At 44.0% G+C, this 14,552-nt stretch overlaps 1 protein-coding gene across 1 annotated transcript in view; it reads right to left on the reverse strand.

Moving 5' to 3' along the window:
• Positions 1 to 14,552, reverse strand: part of ALG5 (ALG5 dolichyl-phosphate beta-glucosyltransferase) — a 104,094-nt gene that overhangs the window by 24,871 nt on the left and 64,671 nt on the right. Inside the window, exon 9 of the mRNA XM_029602729.1 lies at positions 10,846 to 10,931. Coding sequence (XP_029458589.1) covers positions 10,846 to 10,931 — 86 coding nt within the window. The remainder of the gene's footprint in view (positions 1 to 10,845; positions 10,932 to 14,552) is intronic.

A 14,552-nucleotide genomic window follows, 5' to 3' on the forward strand; every position in this document is an offset into this window, starting at 1 on the left:
AGGAAAATATTAGAACCACAGCTGTTCAAAGACTCGATGAAGAAATGAAAGGTATACTTCAAAGTTCTGGTATGTCTGAATATGAGAAAGCCAAACGCTATTCAGAAGTGCTACAGCGCTATCTGGTGCTTAACAGACACGGAGAAATGGAAAAAGAAAGAATAAATCTGTATCTACCCCCACAGGATGATACAGCAACCTCTGCATTTCTAGAGCACAAAAGCCCCCCAGACCCCATCCTGCAGGAAGTGTTAAACAGCATCAGCATGCACCGTAGAAAAAATGCAGAAATACTGCTCAATAAACTGTCAAAGAATAAGGACATTGCATCCTGGGAGAGTAATGGGACTTTTGTATACAAGGGTAGACCTGTAAGTGGCTCTAACCTATTAGACCTGATTCGTGGAGCTACACAGACCCGTGCTCTTTCACATCGGAGGATACCCAAAGGTTGGGGAGAGTTCATGCAAACCCTGGCAGAATTAAACATGCCCTCCACCGTCATGGGTAATCCAGCCAACAGGGATCTGCTGGTACAGCTCAAGGAAAATCCTTCAGCGACAACTGATGAAATGTACACAAAGACTGTAAAGTGCAAAGACCCCCTCCCCCGTAAAAGACGTAAAGTACATGATACAAACAGATGGTTGAAGGTGTAATTATATCTTTTCAAATAAAAAAAAGGCTTTTTTAAAATATAGACTATAGACGTTTGGTTTGTTTTTCAAAAACTCTCAAGAGAGATTGTTTTTATTTAGGATTAGTACAATGTTCTTGGTACGGTACACACACCTGGGGGGTATGAAACAGACAGCGAAAAGATTTAGACATACAACATGTTCTCTGTTTGTTGTTTTTTACAAATTGTAAAACCATTTTGTCATTTTGCAACGGTTCTTCGGAATACAGTTTTAAAATATTTTCAAAAGACAGCCCTTTACAACGTTGATGTAGGAAAAACACACAATGGTTACCGCAGGTTGTAGATACAGGGTGTTGCAGCTGTTTGCTGCTGTATAAAACATCCACACAATGTTTATTGAAAAAGTTCATAATACTGTTAGGGAAGAACAAACTATCAGGCTGTTGCCCGTAGGAATCAAAAAATTCTCCTGTGCCGTTTTCAGTCACGTATATTGCTAGCCAGTGTTCTCCAGGAAGGTCGTGGGGGTGGGTATTTACCACCAAGCTTGCAGGTTTCCTTTCTATTTGTACATCAGACAGCCAGTCACTGGGTAGGACGTCTACAAAAGATTTTGTAACATACGGATCCTTCTTTAAAATACGGTAGATCTGTACGGTGTTCATCATCATAGATAATCAAAAAGGACGTTCCTTCTGTGGTTAATTTCTATCACGTTGTCAAAGACACCATACACAATCATATTCACCGTGTGTGGCAAAGCGATGGCAAAACGGATTTCAGCCCGTAGATTACCGGTTTTAATCAAAGAGTAGTGGTCCGTGCACTCTTGGTCGGGTGATAGGTCAAAGGCCAGCAAGGTATAACCTTGGTAAAACTCTTGACGATCAATCAAGAGAGCACTGTCTTTCAAATGTTTACCCGTTGCTTGAACCAGCTGCATGTATTCTCTGATACAACAGCCGTTATCGAAATCCGGCTGGAGAGGTTTCCCTGGGACTTGCTCACCATCCACATACAGCGCAGCAAAGTTGATATCGTAATGTTTAAAATTGAAGGGGTTTTTAGAGTAATTACCACTGAAAGCGTCATTATCCACAAAGCCCAATACGATTATTTTGGGTAATTGTCCCAAAAAGAGGTTTTCCTGGTTAGTCACACGGGCGCCAGCCGGTATGCTAAAGACTTTCAGACTTACACGGTCCACGGCGTACTTGACATTAGCTCTCAGCAGCGCTTCTGCATGCCCCAAGCGCACTCCCGGTGACACTTTCACCCTCCTTACAAAGAGGGCTGCAGATAAAATAATGAGTTTGTACCTCTCGTTGGCATCTCCGCTCATTAAGCAGAACGTATCTTTGTTCCGCGTTAGTTTAATTTTCACATCCACGCCATTTATGAGCAGCTTTTCTTGAAAAAACAGATCGCTATGTAAATGTCCCAGAAGCTCTACTTTATGGCTAGCGGCTGTAAACACAGCTCTTTCGGTAAAACCTTTATTACGCGATCCCACGTCTCTCACTTCATGGTTTCCGGCTGTGTCTTTATAAAATAGGCCGCTTGTAAACTGTGTTTTGAGAGGACCCTCGCCGTAATTGAGAAACAGCTCTATGAGGGCTCTGTAAGGGTAACAGTTGTTGCTCTGACTAATGAGTCTATCTCCGAGAGTGACATCCAGCTGGCTAAAAATAGAGGCTATTGGATAGTTCACGAGAGCTACTCTGGCCCCTACTTCAAGATCGGACCCATCTTCGTTCACGATTTTGCAGGTCAGGTATAGCAACGTGTTGTTCAAATCCAGGTAATCCTCGCCATGTCCGGCTATATAAAAATCTAAAGGGGCTGTTTCTGACAAGGCAGATAATGGCGGAATCTCCACATAAACACTTTTTTCTATGCTGGTTTGTGTGGGGGCCAGTTGAAACAGATCCAGTTCTGATTTCAAACATTCTTCAGACCCCTGATGTACAAAAGCCATAGTTTTTAGAATATATCTTGCTTCTTGGCGGAGAGGTTTCTCTTCTTCCCCTTGCGGTTAGTCTTTTGAGACTTGGCACGTTTGGTCTTCTTTGTTTTAAAAGGTTCAGGAGGCCCCTGTTGATTGGTTCTCTTTCTTTTAACAGCTCTTCTAATAACCGCTAATCCTGACCCCTCCTGCTCTGTGTTATTGTTCATTTTATGCAGAACCGCCGTTGTGACACGGCCCATAACATCTTTGGCGATGTTTTTTGCTGCACTTTTCACATGAGGTTTAACAATCTCAAAACCCCTTCTCAAAAGAGGTATTGCTTTTCTAAAGAGACTACGAAAAATTCCGCCTATCCCAGCCCCGTACATGACCGGAGCACCGTAATACCCCGAAAGGCCTTCACCGGCCTGTGCTGCATAGTAATTTCTGTATGCGCCAGGGTCCCCATAGTATTTAACCACAACCATTTTAAAAAATAGTTTTCCGGGGTCGCAGGTGTAGCTTAAGGATCACTTTCCCATAGCGAAATGAGACGTGTTGGTTCTGGTCCGTCTTTATTTCAAATGTTATGGTGTCTATGTGCTGCTTGTTCACAGGAACATAATGCGGTTTATCATAAGTGAAGGTGATAAACTCGTCCTTACCCCCTTTAGTGGGAACACAACGAAGCAGCTGCACAAAATGGTCTCCCACCAGCTGGTGCTCTACAATATCCGTATACAGGTATAGGGTATTAAACCCTCCTGTGATATCCGTTGGAAATAGCGAGCGGTTCGTATTCGTTTTAGCTTCTAGCCCCAAAATGGTCGCTAAGTCACCCCCTGCAGAAATTACTGCTTTGTCCTCTGATTTTAATTTGATTCTTCGGATATTGGGGTCATAGATGATTCGTGGTGCCATGGCTTTGAGGACACTGTTCATGTCGTGGTTCATTTGATCCGTCAGGTTTTGAACGGTTGCATAATACCCTCTTCGTACAACAAAGTGATGCTCTGTGCTTCCTTCACCAGTGGTGACAACATATTTATGGTCTTCTTTAATATTATCCCATGTGTTCGGGTACTGTATTTCCACCAGACCCACTTCCCACGGGCCCTGTAGGTCCAAAGGTCTAGCTAATTGTGTGGTGAAATTAGAGCTGTTGTTTTGTGGAAATATTCTCACAGAGGCGTTACTAGGCAGCGTTACGTAAAATCCCCCTTCATTCATTTTTTTCTTTTTATGAGACAAGGCCTTTTCAAATCAAATGTTTTGAATCTCTGATGCTTTTATCCAGCTGTTAAATTTTTCAGGCCATCCTCGCCATTTCACAAAGCACTGCTTGTTCTTACCTCTCCCTTTTACCTTTAGAACCTTATCAACGCGGTATATTCTGACCTGTTGAGGGTTGACTTTCTGTAATTCTTCAGGATAAAAAGAACCTTGAATGGTTTCCTCACCATAATCTTGTATCTTGTACACTGTTTTCTGTCCCCTGCTTAGGACGTCGGTAATTATAAATATCTCATCTGTCCATGTTTGTTCATAACCTTTTTCAAATTTCCCTTTAGTTTTTGACAGTCTAACATGATCCCCCTTTTTTAAAAAAGGCTTAGCAGTTTCATGTTTGTTGTTATTGCCGTAGATTACTTTCCAGAACCGCCGTGAGTTTGAGGTTGTTACATCGATGGGGCGGGCCTGTATTGTTCTGTGAAAACTGCGATTGTAACTGTTCATAAAAGCCGGAAGCACATCTTCATAGCGAAAAGTGTTGCGCGCTGTAAAGTATCGCCACATTTTGGATTTTAAAGTCCTGTTAAATCTCTCCACAACTGCTGCCTTAACATCGTTGTTGGTCACAAAATGCTGAATGCCCCTGTATTTTAACAAACTCTTCACAGATCTATTTAAAAACTCTTTACCTCTGTCTGTTTGTATTTTGTTGGGAACACGACCACCTTTAAATATATTTTCAAAGGCCTCTGCCACTTCACGACCTGTTTTTGTTTTTAGGGTCACAGCCCATGCGTATTTTGACAAAACATCTATCACCGTCAAAATGTATTTGTAGCCTCTGTTATAACCAGACAAGGCTGTCATATCAACCAAATCTGCCTGCCATTGCCAATCTATATCTGACACTATGGTTTTATTTCTTTTAAATCGTACCCTAGCAGGTTTGTGTAAAGAATAAGCATCTTGTTCTGTAAGCCAATCAATCACTTGTTTCTTGGTCACAGACGGCATACATGCTTTAGCTGCCTGCAAAAGAGGTGTTATACCGCCAAAACTGCCGGTATTTCCTGGCTCATTATAAATTTTCTTTAAGATCCGCTGGTGCATTCTTGTTTTTTTATATGGCTGTAAAATACAGAAGTCTGTTTTTTTTAAAACAAAACTAAAGCCTTGTGTTTCACCATTGCAAACCTACACCCCCCACTGCTTTCAATTATCCTCTGCTCAGATTTAGGTCTGGGGGAAGGTCGGATTGAGGCAGAGGGTGCGGAGGGAAGGGGTGTAATTGGATTCTCCGTCTCTGTGTACAGAATGAGTCACAGTTTCCTGCCTGCTCGCTGGTAACTTTTTTTATTGGGGCATGCCTATCTACAGCAAGGGCTTGGAGGGGTGGGCTTGGGCTTCTGGTGACATCACTGGGGGGTTTGGCTTGGGGGTTTGAGTGACAGCGTACCCTTTATACTACCCGGTCCCTAGTCTTTTGGAAAAAAAAAAAACCTGTCTTTTGCAAAGTTTGATCCTGCAGTTCATACAATTCACCACCGGTAGCTTCAATCACTTGTTTTAAAAAAAAAACCAAATCCTTGTCAACAGAACGAGCCACTGTTTTTCTGCCTCCTATCAGCTTGTATTTTGTTTGGTTTTTTAAAAACAGAGTGGCTAGAAAAAAAGCATATTTCCTGCAGTTTTCCTGCCTCCTAAAAGCATACTACCGGCTCCGACATCATTAAAAGGCATCAGGAGGTTCTAGGAGCGCATATTTCGGGACTTTTGTATTGTACTTCCGGTGAAATCATCAAAAACAGCCAGAGTCCATTAATACTGACATCATTAAAAAAGCGACAGGACCCTTTCTGATGACGTTTTAGGGGGTGTGTTTTTGGGGGGCGGTGTGGGGTGGACTTCCGGTGATGTCATACCCGCTACGTCACAGGGGGGTGTGGCTTGGGGTTGGGGTGTGGGCGGGGTCATCCGTGACATCGTGGGGGGGCGGTTTGGGGTGGGAGGGGCTCCCCATTCACTTCTATTGGGAGGGGAGGAGCATCGATGGGGTCTGGGCGGGGTCTGGGGCGGGGGCCAGGGCGGAAGGGGTGGGACTTGGGGCGGAAGGGGTGGGTCTTGGGGCGTGGTCGAGGGCGGGATGAGGCGGGAGGGGGCGTGGCTACGCCCCCATTCACTTCTATGGGGAGTGGGCGGGGCTTAGACCGGAAGTGAACACTGATTGGCTGCGGAAGGGGTGGGGCCTGTGGCGGAAGGGGTGTGGCCGGGGGCGTGGTCGAGGGCGGGAGGAGGCAGGAGGGGGCGTGGCTACGCCCCCATTCACTTCTATGGGGAGTGGGCGGGGCGTGGGCGGGGCTTAGACCGGAAGTGAACGCTGATTGGCTGCTGTCATCCTTATCTCACCTGTCAATCAGTTTGATTGATCGTGTACCCATTATACTACTGCCATGTCTTGAGTCTTTTTTTGAACGTGTTGGGGCAATGTATCAGCCTTAGCTCCGGAGGAAGCAGATTCCACTGTTTGGGGCCTGCTGTGGATAGAGCTCTTTTACTTAAAGATGTTTTCATGGGAGGTGCATGTAGAGTTCCTCTTTGTGCTAATCTTAGCGGTCGGGAAGACGTGTGAAGCTGAAGAGGGATTCTGAGGTCCAGTGGAGTGTTGTTGAATATGGCTTTGTGGGTGATTGATAGAAGTTTAAACAGGATTCGAGATTTGACTGGGAGCCAGTGGAGCTTCTTTAGAATTGGTGTTATATGATCTCTTTTGTTGGATTTAGTGAGACACCTTGCTGTAGCGTTCTGTAACACTTGAAGAGGCTTTAGGGTGTAGACTGGGAGACCGTGAAGCAGTGAATTACAGTAGTCCATTTTCGAGAAGATGGATTGTAACACTGACCTGAAATCGTGAAAATGAAGGAGGGATTTACCTAAGTTATCCTTCTACAGCTCTTAAGATTTCTGAACCAAAGGAAACCCTTTCCCTGGCTCGAAGGTCAAGATGATAGTGCTTTGAAGATGTACACAAAGATGACCAGGTTATTGCTCTGAAAATCTCCTAGGTGATGCCAGGCTAAATTCTATCCACAAAGCCACCTGCACCTTGGTAAAATATACCCTCAATTTCTTGGGAAGTGGCAATACCTTGCCTATGTAAGCCTCCCTTATCACTTCCTTAATCCAATGAGCTGTCGAAGCCTTCAAAGCTGCTCCACCCTTTCTAGGACCACTAAACAGAACAAAGTGATGCTCCAGTATTAGTGTCCTGTTAGTACTTCAGAAAAACTCTTGACATCTAAATGACAAAGTTGAGCATACTTTTCTCCATCTGAGTTATTTTGAAAGGAAGTGACACCTACCATCCAGTTAAGGTGAAAAGGGCAAATCTAATTTAGGGAGGAACAAAGGAACCATGCAAACCTTCACTACCTTGTTTGAATAACCTAAAAAGCCTGCAACTTTGAAATTCGTCTGATTTGAACAGACTGCTGCCAAAAACACTAACAGAAAGCAGCTTAGGTGTCACCTCTCTCACAGGCTCAAATAGATGACTAATAAGGTATGTAAAACAGCAAATTCAGATTCCAGGTAGATACAGACTCTCTCGTTAAAATCAAATATGCTTCACTCCCTGAAGGAAATGAGACCCCATCTGGATGAGATGATATGGGTGTGCCATCAACCAGCCTTTGTAACAGGCAATAGCTGCTACCTGCACCTTTAGAGAGTTAAAAGCCAACCCTTATGCAATCTCACCTGCAGGAATTCTAAGACAGCTGACGCTGAAGCTCCTTTTGCTGAGATCTTCCTAACCAAGCATCAGATCTCAAACAACTTCCAGCCTCTCACATATGCCAAGGATGTGGAAAATTGCTTGTATCACAAAAGGATATTTAAACCTTCTGAGAATATCCCTTCTCTAACAGATGAGCTTCTCAAGGGCCAAACTAAGACAAAAATGAGAAATCCTCATGAACTACCAGTCCCTGAACAGTAGATCCCTGTCCTGAGTCAACAGCAGCAGATCCCAATCAGCACTTTCACTTGACCCGCATACTGTTGGAAACAGGATGCTGGGCTTGATGGACCCTTGGTCTGATCCAGTATGGCATGTTCTTATGTTCTTAACCCAATACCCGAAAATAAATTCACATCATGGATCTCTGAATCCTCAAAAAATCATGCACCTGGTCCTGCCACTTCTGGATCCTTATGTCTGTAAACTAGATCTGGTGTTGAACTGAACCTCATGTTAATCCAGGGATTGAGAGGGTAATGAGTTGCTCTTGTTGAAATTGTCACTCTGATCAACCAATTGTCTAGACAGAGATGCACCAAAATTCTCTCTATGCATGGCCATCTCCACCGTATCCATTACCCTTGGAAAAAATCTTGGAGCCATGACCAACAAAAAGGGAGAATCTAACACTGAAAGTGCTCCCCTGCCCCCACCCTATACAGCAAAGTGAAGATATTTACGATGCCCTTCTTTTATTGGGCTAGGTAGATACGCCTCAGTCAGAACTAATGACATTAAAAATTCTCCTTGTCACACTGCTACTATAACCAACTTCAGGGTCTCCATCCTGAAGTGGAACACTTTCAGAGCTTTATTGATCTGGTTCAAGTACAGAATAGGATAAAAGGTACCCTCCTTCTTACGTATCCAAAATTAAACTGAGTACTGATCCTGAACTCATATGTTCTTCTTTGGAGTTATTGGAGTCCTCTTCTTTTTTTTCCACTATGTTAAGCGTCCTTAAGCACTGAGAAATTATGGAAGTTCCTCTTTGTGGAACAACCAAATCATAGTTTTTACATCCTCTTTCTTAAGGGACATTTCCCCTCCTCCAACTCTCCCCTCCTTGCCCCTTTCCCTTAAACCTTTGTCTAAAATTGACAGAATTGAAATTGCAGGACTTCCTCCCTTCCAAGTCCTCCTCTCTTCTGTTTTGGATTCCCGGGAGAGTTCCCGCAGGACAGAAACCTGGAGCTGCACTCAGTCCTACACAGAAAACAAAAGGCTAGATACAAAACAGAGGCATAGGAAGAGGAGGAATCACATCTCCACATGGAAAGGAGGTATAATATGGAACGCCACTCGGAAGAGCTGTGGGCCAGACTTCTACAGCGTCAGACCACCAGAACCAGTGTGGGAGGCCATCGCTCGCAGTTCCAATATGGTCACCGTTCCAGATGCAGCAGTGAGCATGCCTGTAGACGGATCATATATATAGTAACATAGTAGTGATGGCAGAAAAAGACCAAAATGGTCCATCTAGTCTGCCCAGTGAGCTTCCCAAGATAGTAACTGCCGCTCCGTGCAGGTTACCCCCATGTTTCTCTTAAGGGTATTAACTGCCGCTTCGTGCCGGTTAAGCTTTATTTATTCCCATCCTCTAGCCTTTTAGGATCCTGTCAACAAAGCCCTCTCCCCTCCACATAGACTATTCTAAATGCTGCTCACCTTTCCTCTCCTCCCCACAAGATTTACCAAGGCTTTCTCCTCCCAGGACCTGATGGCATGATCCACCACTCATTACAAACTACTGTTTCCTGCGCTCCTGAAGAGACACCACTGCTTCTTCCCCTAACGAACCCTGCAGTCCCTGAACAAACCACAAAAAAAAAAAAAAAAAAACAAGGCAACAACAACTCACCCTGAGAAGGCAAACAGCTCGTCTCCTTTCCTTTCTGCTTTTATTTAAACAGCTTTAACAACCAGGAACAACCACAGGAGGAAAAGATACTGAGGAAAGTCTTTTTTTTTTTTTTTTTTTTTAAGGAAGAAGAGAGAATGCTGAAGAGAAGAGAAAAAAATGGGGAAGGAGGTAATTCCAGTGACTGTAACTGGGAAGAACCTTTTTCCAATAACTGAAAGACCCCACTCAACTGAGGGAGTAAGCACAGGAGCTGCCATCCCAATTTAAATTTTCACCCAGTCTAACCAGGCCTTGGCTTACAGCATGGGATGCTTGCCTGCCATCTGCTGCAGACACTGAAAACAGGTAGGTTGAGGTCAGCACAGGAGCATATATAGGGTGGTGTCAGCAAGCTTGTTAGCTTCTATCTCCAATTGCTTGTTGGGAGGCATAACCCATGTGTCTGGACTGATCTGGCTGGCTGAAGAGGAATACTAACTTTTACTAGCTCACAGAATCAGTCTATTTTGCCAAAACACACACAATTCTAACACTTGCAATCAAATACTAACCTTAAAACTAGCACACAATATAAAACAGTAATAGTTTAACCCTCCAAGAATTTTTTTTCTCAAATTTTAAGTGCACTTTTCCAGCATATCCAACTTACCTTCAGCAGATGACGATTCTGCTGTTGGCACTGAACCTGGACTGAGGGAAGGACAAAAAACAGGAGGAAGAGATGCTGGGGAAGAGGGGGGCTAGAAGCAAATGCTTGTCAATGGGATGGATACTGAACAAAGGGGGGACAACAGGCAGGGGGAAGAGGCTGGGGAACAGAAAAAGGAAGTATTGATGGAGATAAGGGGCAAATATAGGAAAGGAAGCATTAAATGCATGAGGGATGATATGGAGATGGAGGGTATATGGGAGGCAAAGAAAAGGAATGGAAGAGTAGGAGAGAAATGAAATGGAGAGGCAGTTGAGAGAGCTAAAAGATGCAAGAAAAGCTAGGGAGCAGTGAGAAGAAAAGAAATGGCAATGAAAGGAGTATATAAATACTGAGCTTGGTTTCCTTCCTGGTGGTGGCAGCAGTGTTAAGTGGCAACGCTACAACAGAAACAACTCAAGAGGAGGTGGGGCACAGGGGTTACAAACATCACAAGATGGGGCCAATCCCTCCTCCAAGCTCATGAAAAAAAAAATGATGTGCATAACAGTCTCATATCTAAACATGCCTCGAAAAAAAAAATTACAGGGCACACTGGTTACAAAACCTGTCTTTTTGGGAAAATCTGAGCGCAACATTTGCTTCAAGGACAGGAGATGAGTATCCCTGCTCTGTAGGCTCTCAATCTTTAGTTCTCTGCTGTACTCACCTTCAATTTCTGTCCAGTTTACAGCAACTTCTGCTATTGGAATTTTTAAGCACTGTGCTATGTAAAGAAGTTCTACATCAAATGCCCTGTAACAAAACAAGAGATACAGAACACATAAATATTTGTTTTCAGAAGAGATATGGCTGAACTAATTTCCAAGCCTTTAACTTGATCTAATTTAGGGAGTTTACACCAAAGATACGTTTTAAAATAGCTGCTGTATGCTTAAGAAGCTGCAGCGCTTTAAGTTCTTTCCTAACTGATGTGCCTGTGCCTCAAGGCAGTTAAGTTAGAAAAATCCACTTTCTTTCATGAAGTGTGGACTGACACGTTTGGCTTCTTGTCCACACTCTGTGGTGGCATCAGCATTTGGAGTTGGGGGGGGCGGCATCATCCTTCTACCCCTTTTCCAGATGTGGAGTAAATGCGTACCTTGAAAGGAATGAGGGGAGGGTTGGCCCAGTGGCACTGCCATTCAGAAGGCCCTTGTTTGATCCCCGAGTTGTATCTTCTACATACTGAGTTGGTTGGGACTGGGGATGTGGTGAAGACAGCATTTACAGTTCCTGGTGAAAGGGAGTTCATGGTCACTGTTAAAGGCGACACCTAGTGGCTGGAGTTAGAGATTACGATATGGGGGGGGGGGGGGGGGGGGGGGTCGAGAGAGAACTTTGATACATGGCTCCCGGCTCAGAACCACCGCGGCAATGATCAGACTAGGAAGAATGGGAGGGTGGATCTATTAAAAGAGGGGAATAATCCCCAAGCAGTTGTTAATGAAGGCTCATGGTGCCAGAATCCCAGCATTGGTTCCAATTGAGCTGGAATAAAAAGAAGAAAGGAGGAGGTACTGGGACAAAAGGAAAAAGGAGTCCATGGAAAAAGCAGTGGAATGATGGTCATAATGTATTCTGTGACTTACTGTAGAGCCAAGCATGTGCTGCATAAACCTTCATTACACAAAGAAAGCAGACACGAGATGCGCTCTCCCCCACTTTATTTTTGATCTCAGAATGTCAATAATTCTATTTTTTGGCCTCCTCGAATTTGTCTGTGCAGGCTACACTGCACATCTCTCCTCTCTGTATAAGCAGCATACTTGAAGCAGGAATCTGAGCATTACGTTTACTTAGGTTATATGAGATAAGTCAATATTGCCAGGGAATATTTCACTGTGTGCACTGCTCTCTTGACATATGCGCAGACATTTGTTTTCAAAAAATGGTGCCACAAAACCTTTTACTGAGACAGCTTGTAAATATTAAGTGTCATTTATTATCTGGTTTAAAAGAATATTAAATTTACTGTTTATGCTTCTGCCAGTCACAAATAGATTGGACTACTGTTTGTTTGTTTTTTTGGTTACTGCTACAGGCAACGCTTGACAGATTGTTTTATATCTCCCTCACATACATCTTAAACAACTCAAGCAGAGAATATGGTACATTTTGTGTTTAAATAATGCTGGTTTAAAATAACACAATACTGGGATGTAGATACGTTTATACCCTCTGCAATTCTCTTTCCAGAGGCCTATTTTAAAAAGATAACGCTGATCCACATCAGTATTTAATTCTTTCCTGAACTGCCAGAAACCAAAAAGCGTTTTCCAAGCATACCAGTGACATGGCTGGCAAAGCACTGCAGAATGCTCAGCCATTGACCATCAATCTTTTAAAAACATCAACTACAAAATGTACACGTTACTGCAAAACACCCAATTATGCAGTAAAATCTTCTGAAACTTTTTCCAAGCTTCACACATTTTTTTAAACAGGAACACATCAGCATGCCCTTTAATTCCAATTGCCAAGTAAACTATTAAAAAACCTGTCATAAAACACTTTCAACAATGCAATTACTTTTGGAAAAATAATGTGCTCTTGCACATTAAATTATAAATATTAACATTTCAAAACTATTTGAATAACTTGACCGTAGGAATGGCCCACGCTAGACTCTGTGACCCTTATGTACACAAGCTCCACTTTTCCTTTTCTGCATCCTGCTGCACTGCTTCCTTTTCACTTGCGTGTCCCACACCAAAAAGCCTGCACTGTTTACATTTCCAGTTCCAAATATATTGTCAGTGTGGACACTATGCAGAAAATGTGCTCGCAGCATCAGTTCTGTAAGGGAGGAATGTTAACAAGCGGCTAGCAAAGACAGAAATAAAGCCCGACCATCCTTTGGCTGTCAGATCCCAGGAGGGCCAACCCGTAGATGTTATTTTGAGGTATTTATTATGGGCCATGTGTGTGTTAGGCATGGGAGATGTCATGAAGCCTTACTGAAAGGCACTGAACGGGACAGAGGAGTTTTATATTTTGGGTGAGGTGGAGGTGGAGGGGTGGGGGGGGGGGGGAAGAGATCTTTTTTGAAATGGAGGGACTGCCCTTTCAAATGCAGGACAGCTGGCCACCTTCAGCTTCTTAGCAGGAAGCTCCCTGCCGAGATTTGCAGAGTCCGCATGTCTCTCTCTCTCTCTCCCCACTGTCTGCTCCAGTTCACATATTGTATGTACATCATCTCTCCTTTATCCCCAGGCAAGGATGTGGCCATGCCCATGTTTGCAGCTGCCCACGTCAGTTTGTGCAGACAGCTACGTGTGTGTCTGTGGTGGGGGGGGGGGGGGGGGGGAGAGGAGGGAGTCACATCATGCTAAAATTCTGCTTTCATTTTGCTCCCCGTACCCATACCCCCATGATACTGAAAAGTCTGTTCTGTTCTATTTTTTTTATTCTGATACCTACAGCAGCAGAAAATCTATGCACTAAACTAAAAAAAAAGGGCCTCATTTTTTTTGGGTGGGGGAGGCAGGAGAGGAACATGCCATAATTTCACTGAAGCAAAAACATTTACTCATGCAATCTAGAAGATGGCATTTGTATTAAGGTGAAATTACGTTTTACCTGATAATTTCCTTTCCTCTAAAGAAGGCAGGCCAATCCACACCGATGGGTTATGCACTCCTACCAGCAGATGGAGACTGAGTAAAACTGACTCACTGATGTCACTGGACATATAGCCCTGCCCTGACATCAGCCTGCCAGTATCTCTAGAAAAGCTAAACTGGAGACAAACTGATTATACATGAACATGTCTATTAACCGTAATCCACTCATGCTTCCAACCAACTGGGAAACACTGAGCTCAGCAAAGGAAAAAAAGTCAAAGCACCTAATCTTAGAGGAAAGGAGATCATCAGGTAAGTAGTAATTTCTCCATCCTCTGCACATAGGCAGGCCAATCCATCCCAGTGGGATGTGTCAAAGCTATTCCCGAAAAAGGTGGGAGGCTGCCTGCGATCCTGTCAACACTGCACGCACGGAAGTCGCATCCTCCTGAGTCTTAACGTCCAATAGGTAATGTCTGGAGAAAGTATGTTAGGAGGACCATGTCACTGCCTGGAAAATCTAGACAGGAAACAACTGAATCTCTGCCCATGAGACCACTTGAGCTCTAATGAAATGTGCCCTGACTTGTCTAGGTCAGTGGTTCTCAACCAGTGTGTCGCAGCACACTAGTGTGTTGCGAAGCACCGGCAGGTATGTCGTGCACCCGCTGCTCTTCCCCCCACACCCCCTTTCATCTCAGCGAGATGAACACTGCTGCCGTTCCTGCCCGGGCTATCAGCACATTCAAGCTCAGAGGGGAACGGCAGCAGTGTTTTGTGGAAGCTGGCAACAGGAACGTGACCTTTTCTT

The sequence above is a fragment of the Rhinatrema bivittatum genome, chromosome 5 (genome assembly GCF_901001135.1).
Source record: "Rhinatrema bivittatum chromosome 5, aRhiBiv1.1, whole genome shotgun sequence".
NCBI lineage: Eukaryota > Metazoa > Chordata > Amphibia > Gymnophiona > Rhinatrematidae > Rhinatrema > Rhinatrema bivittatum.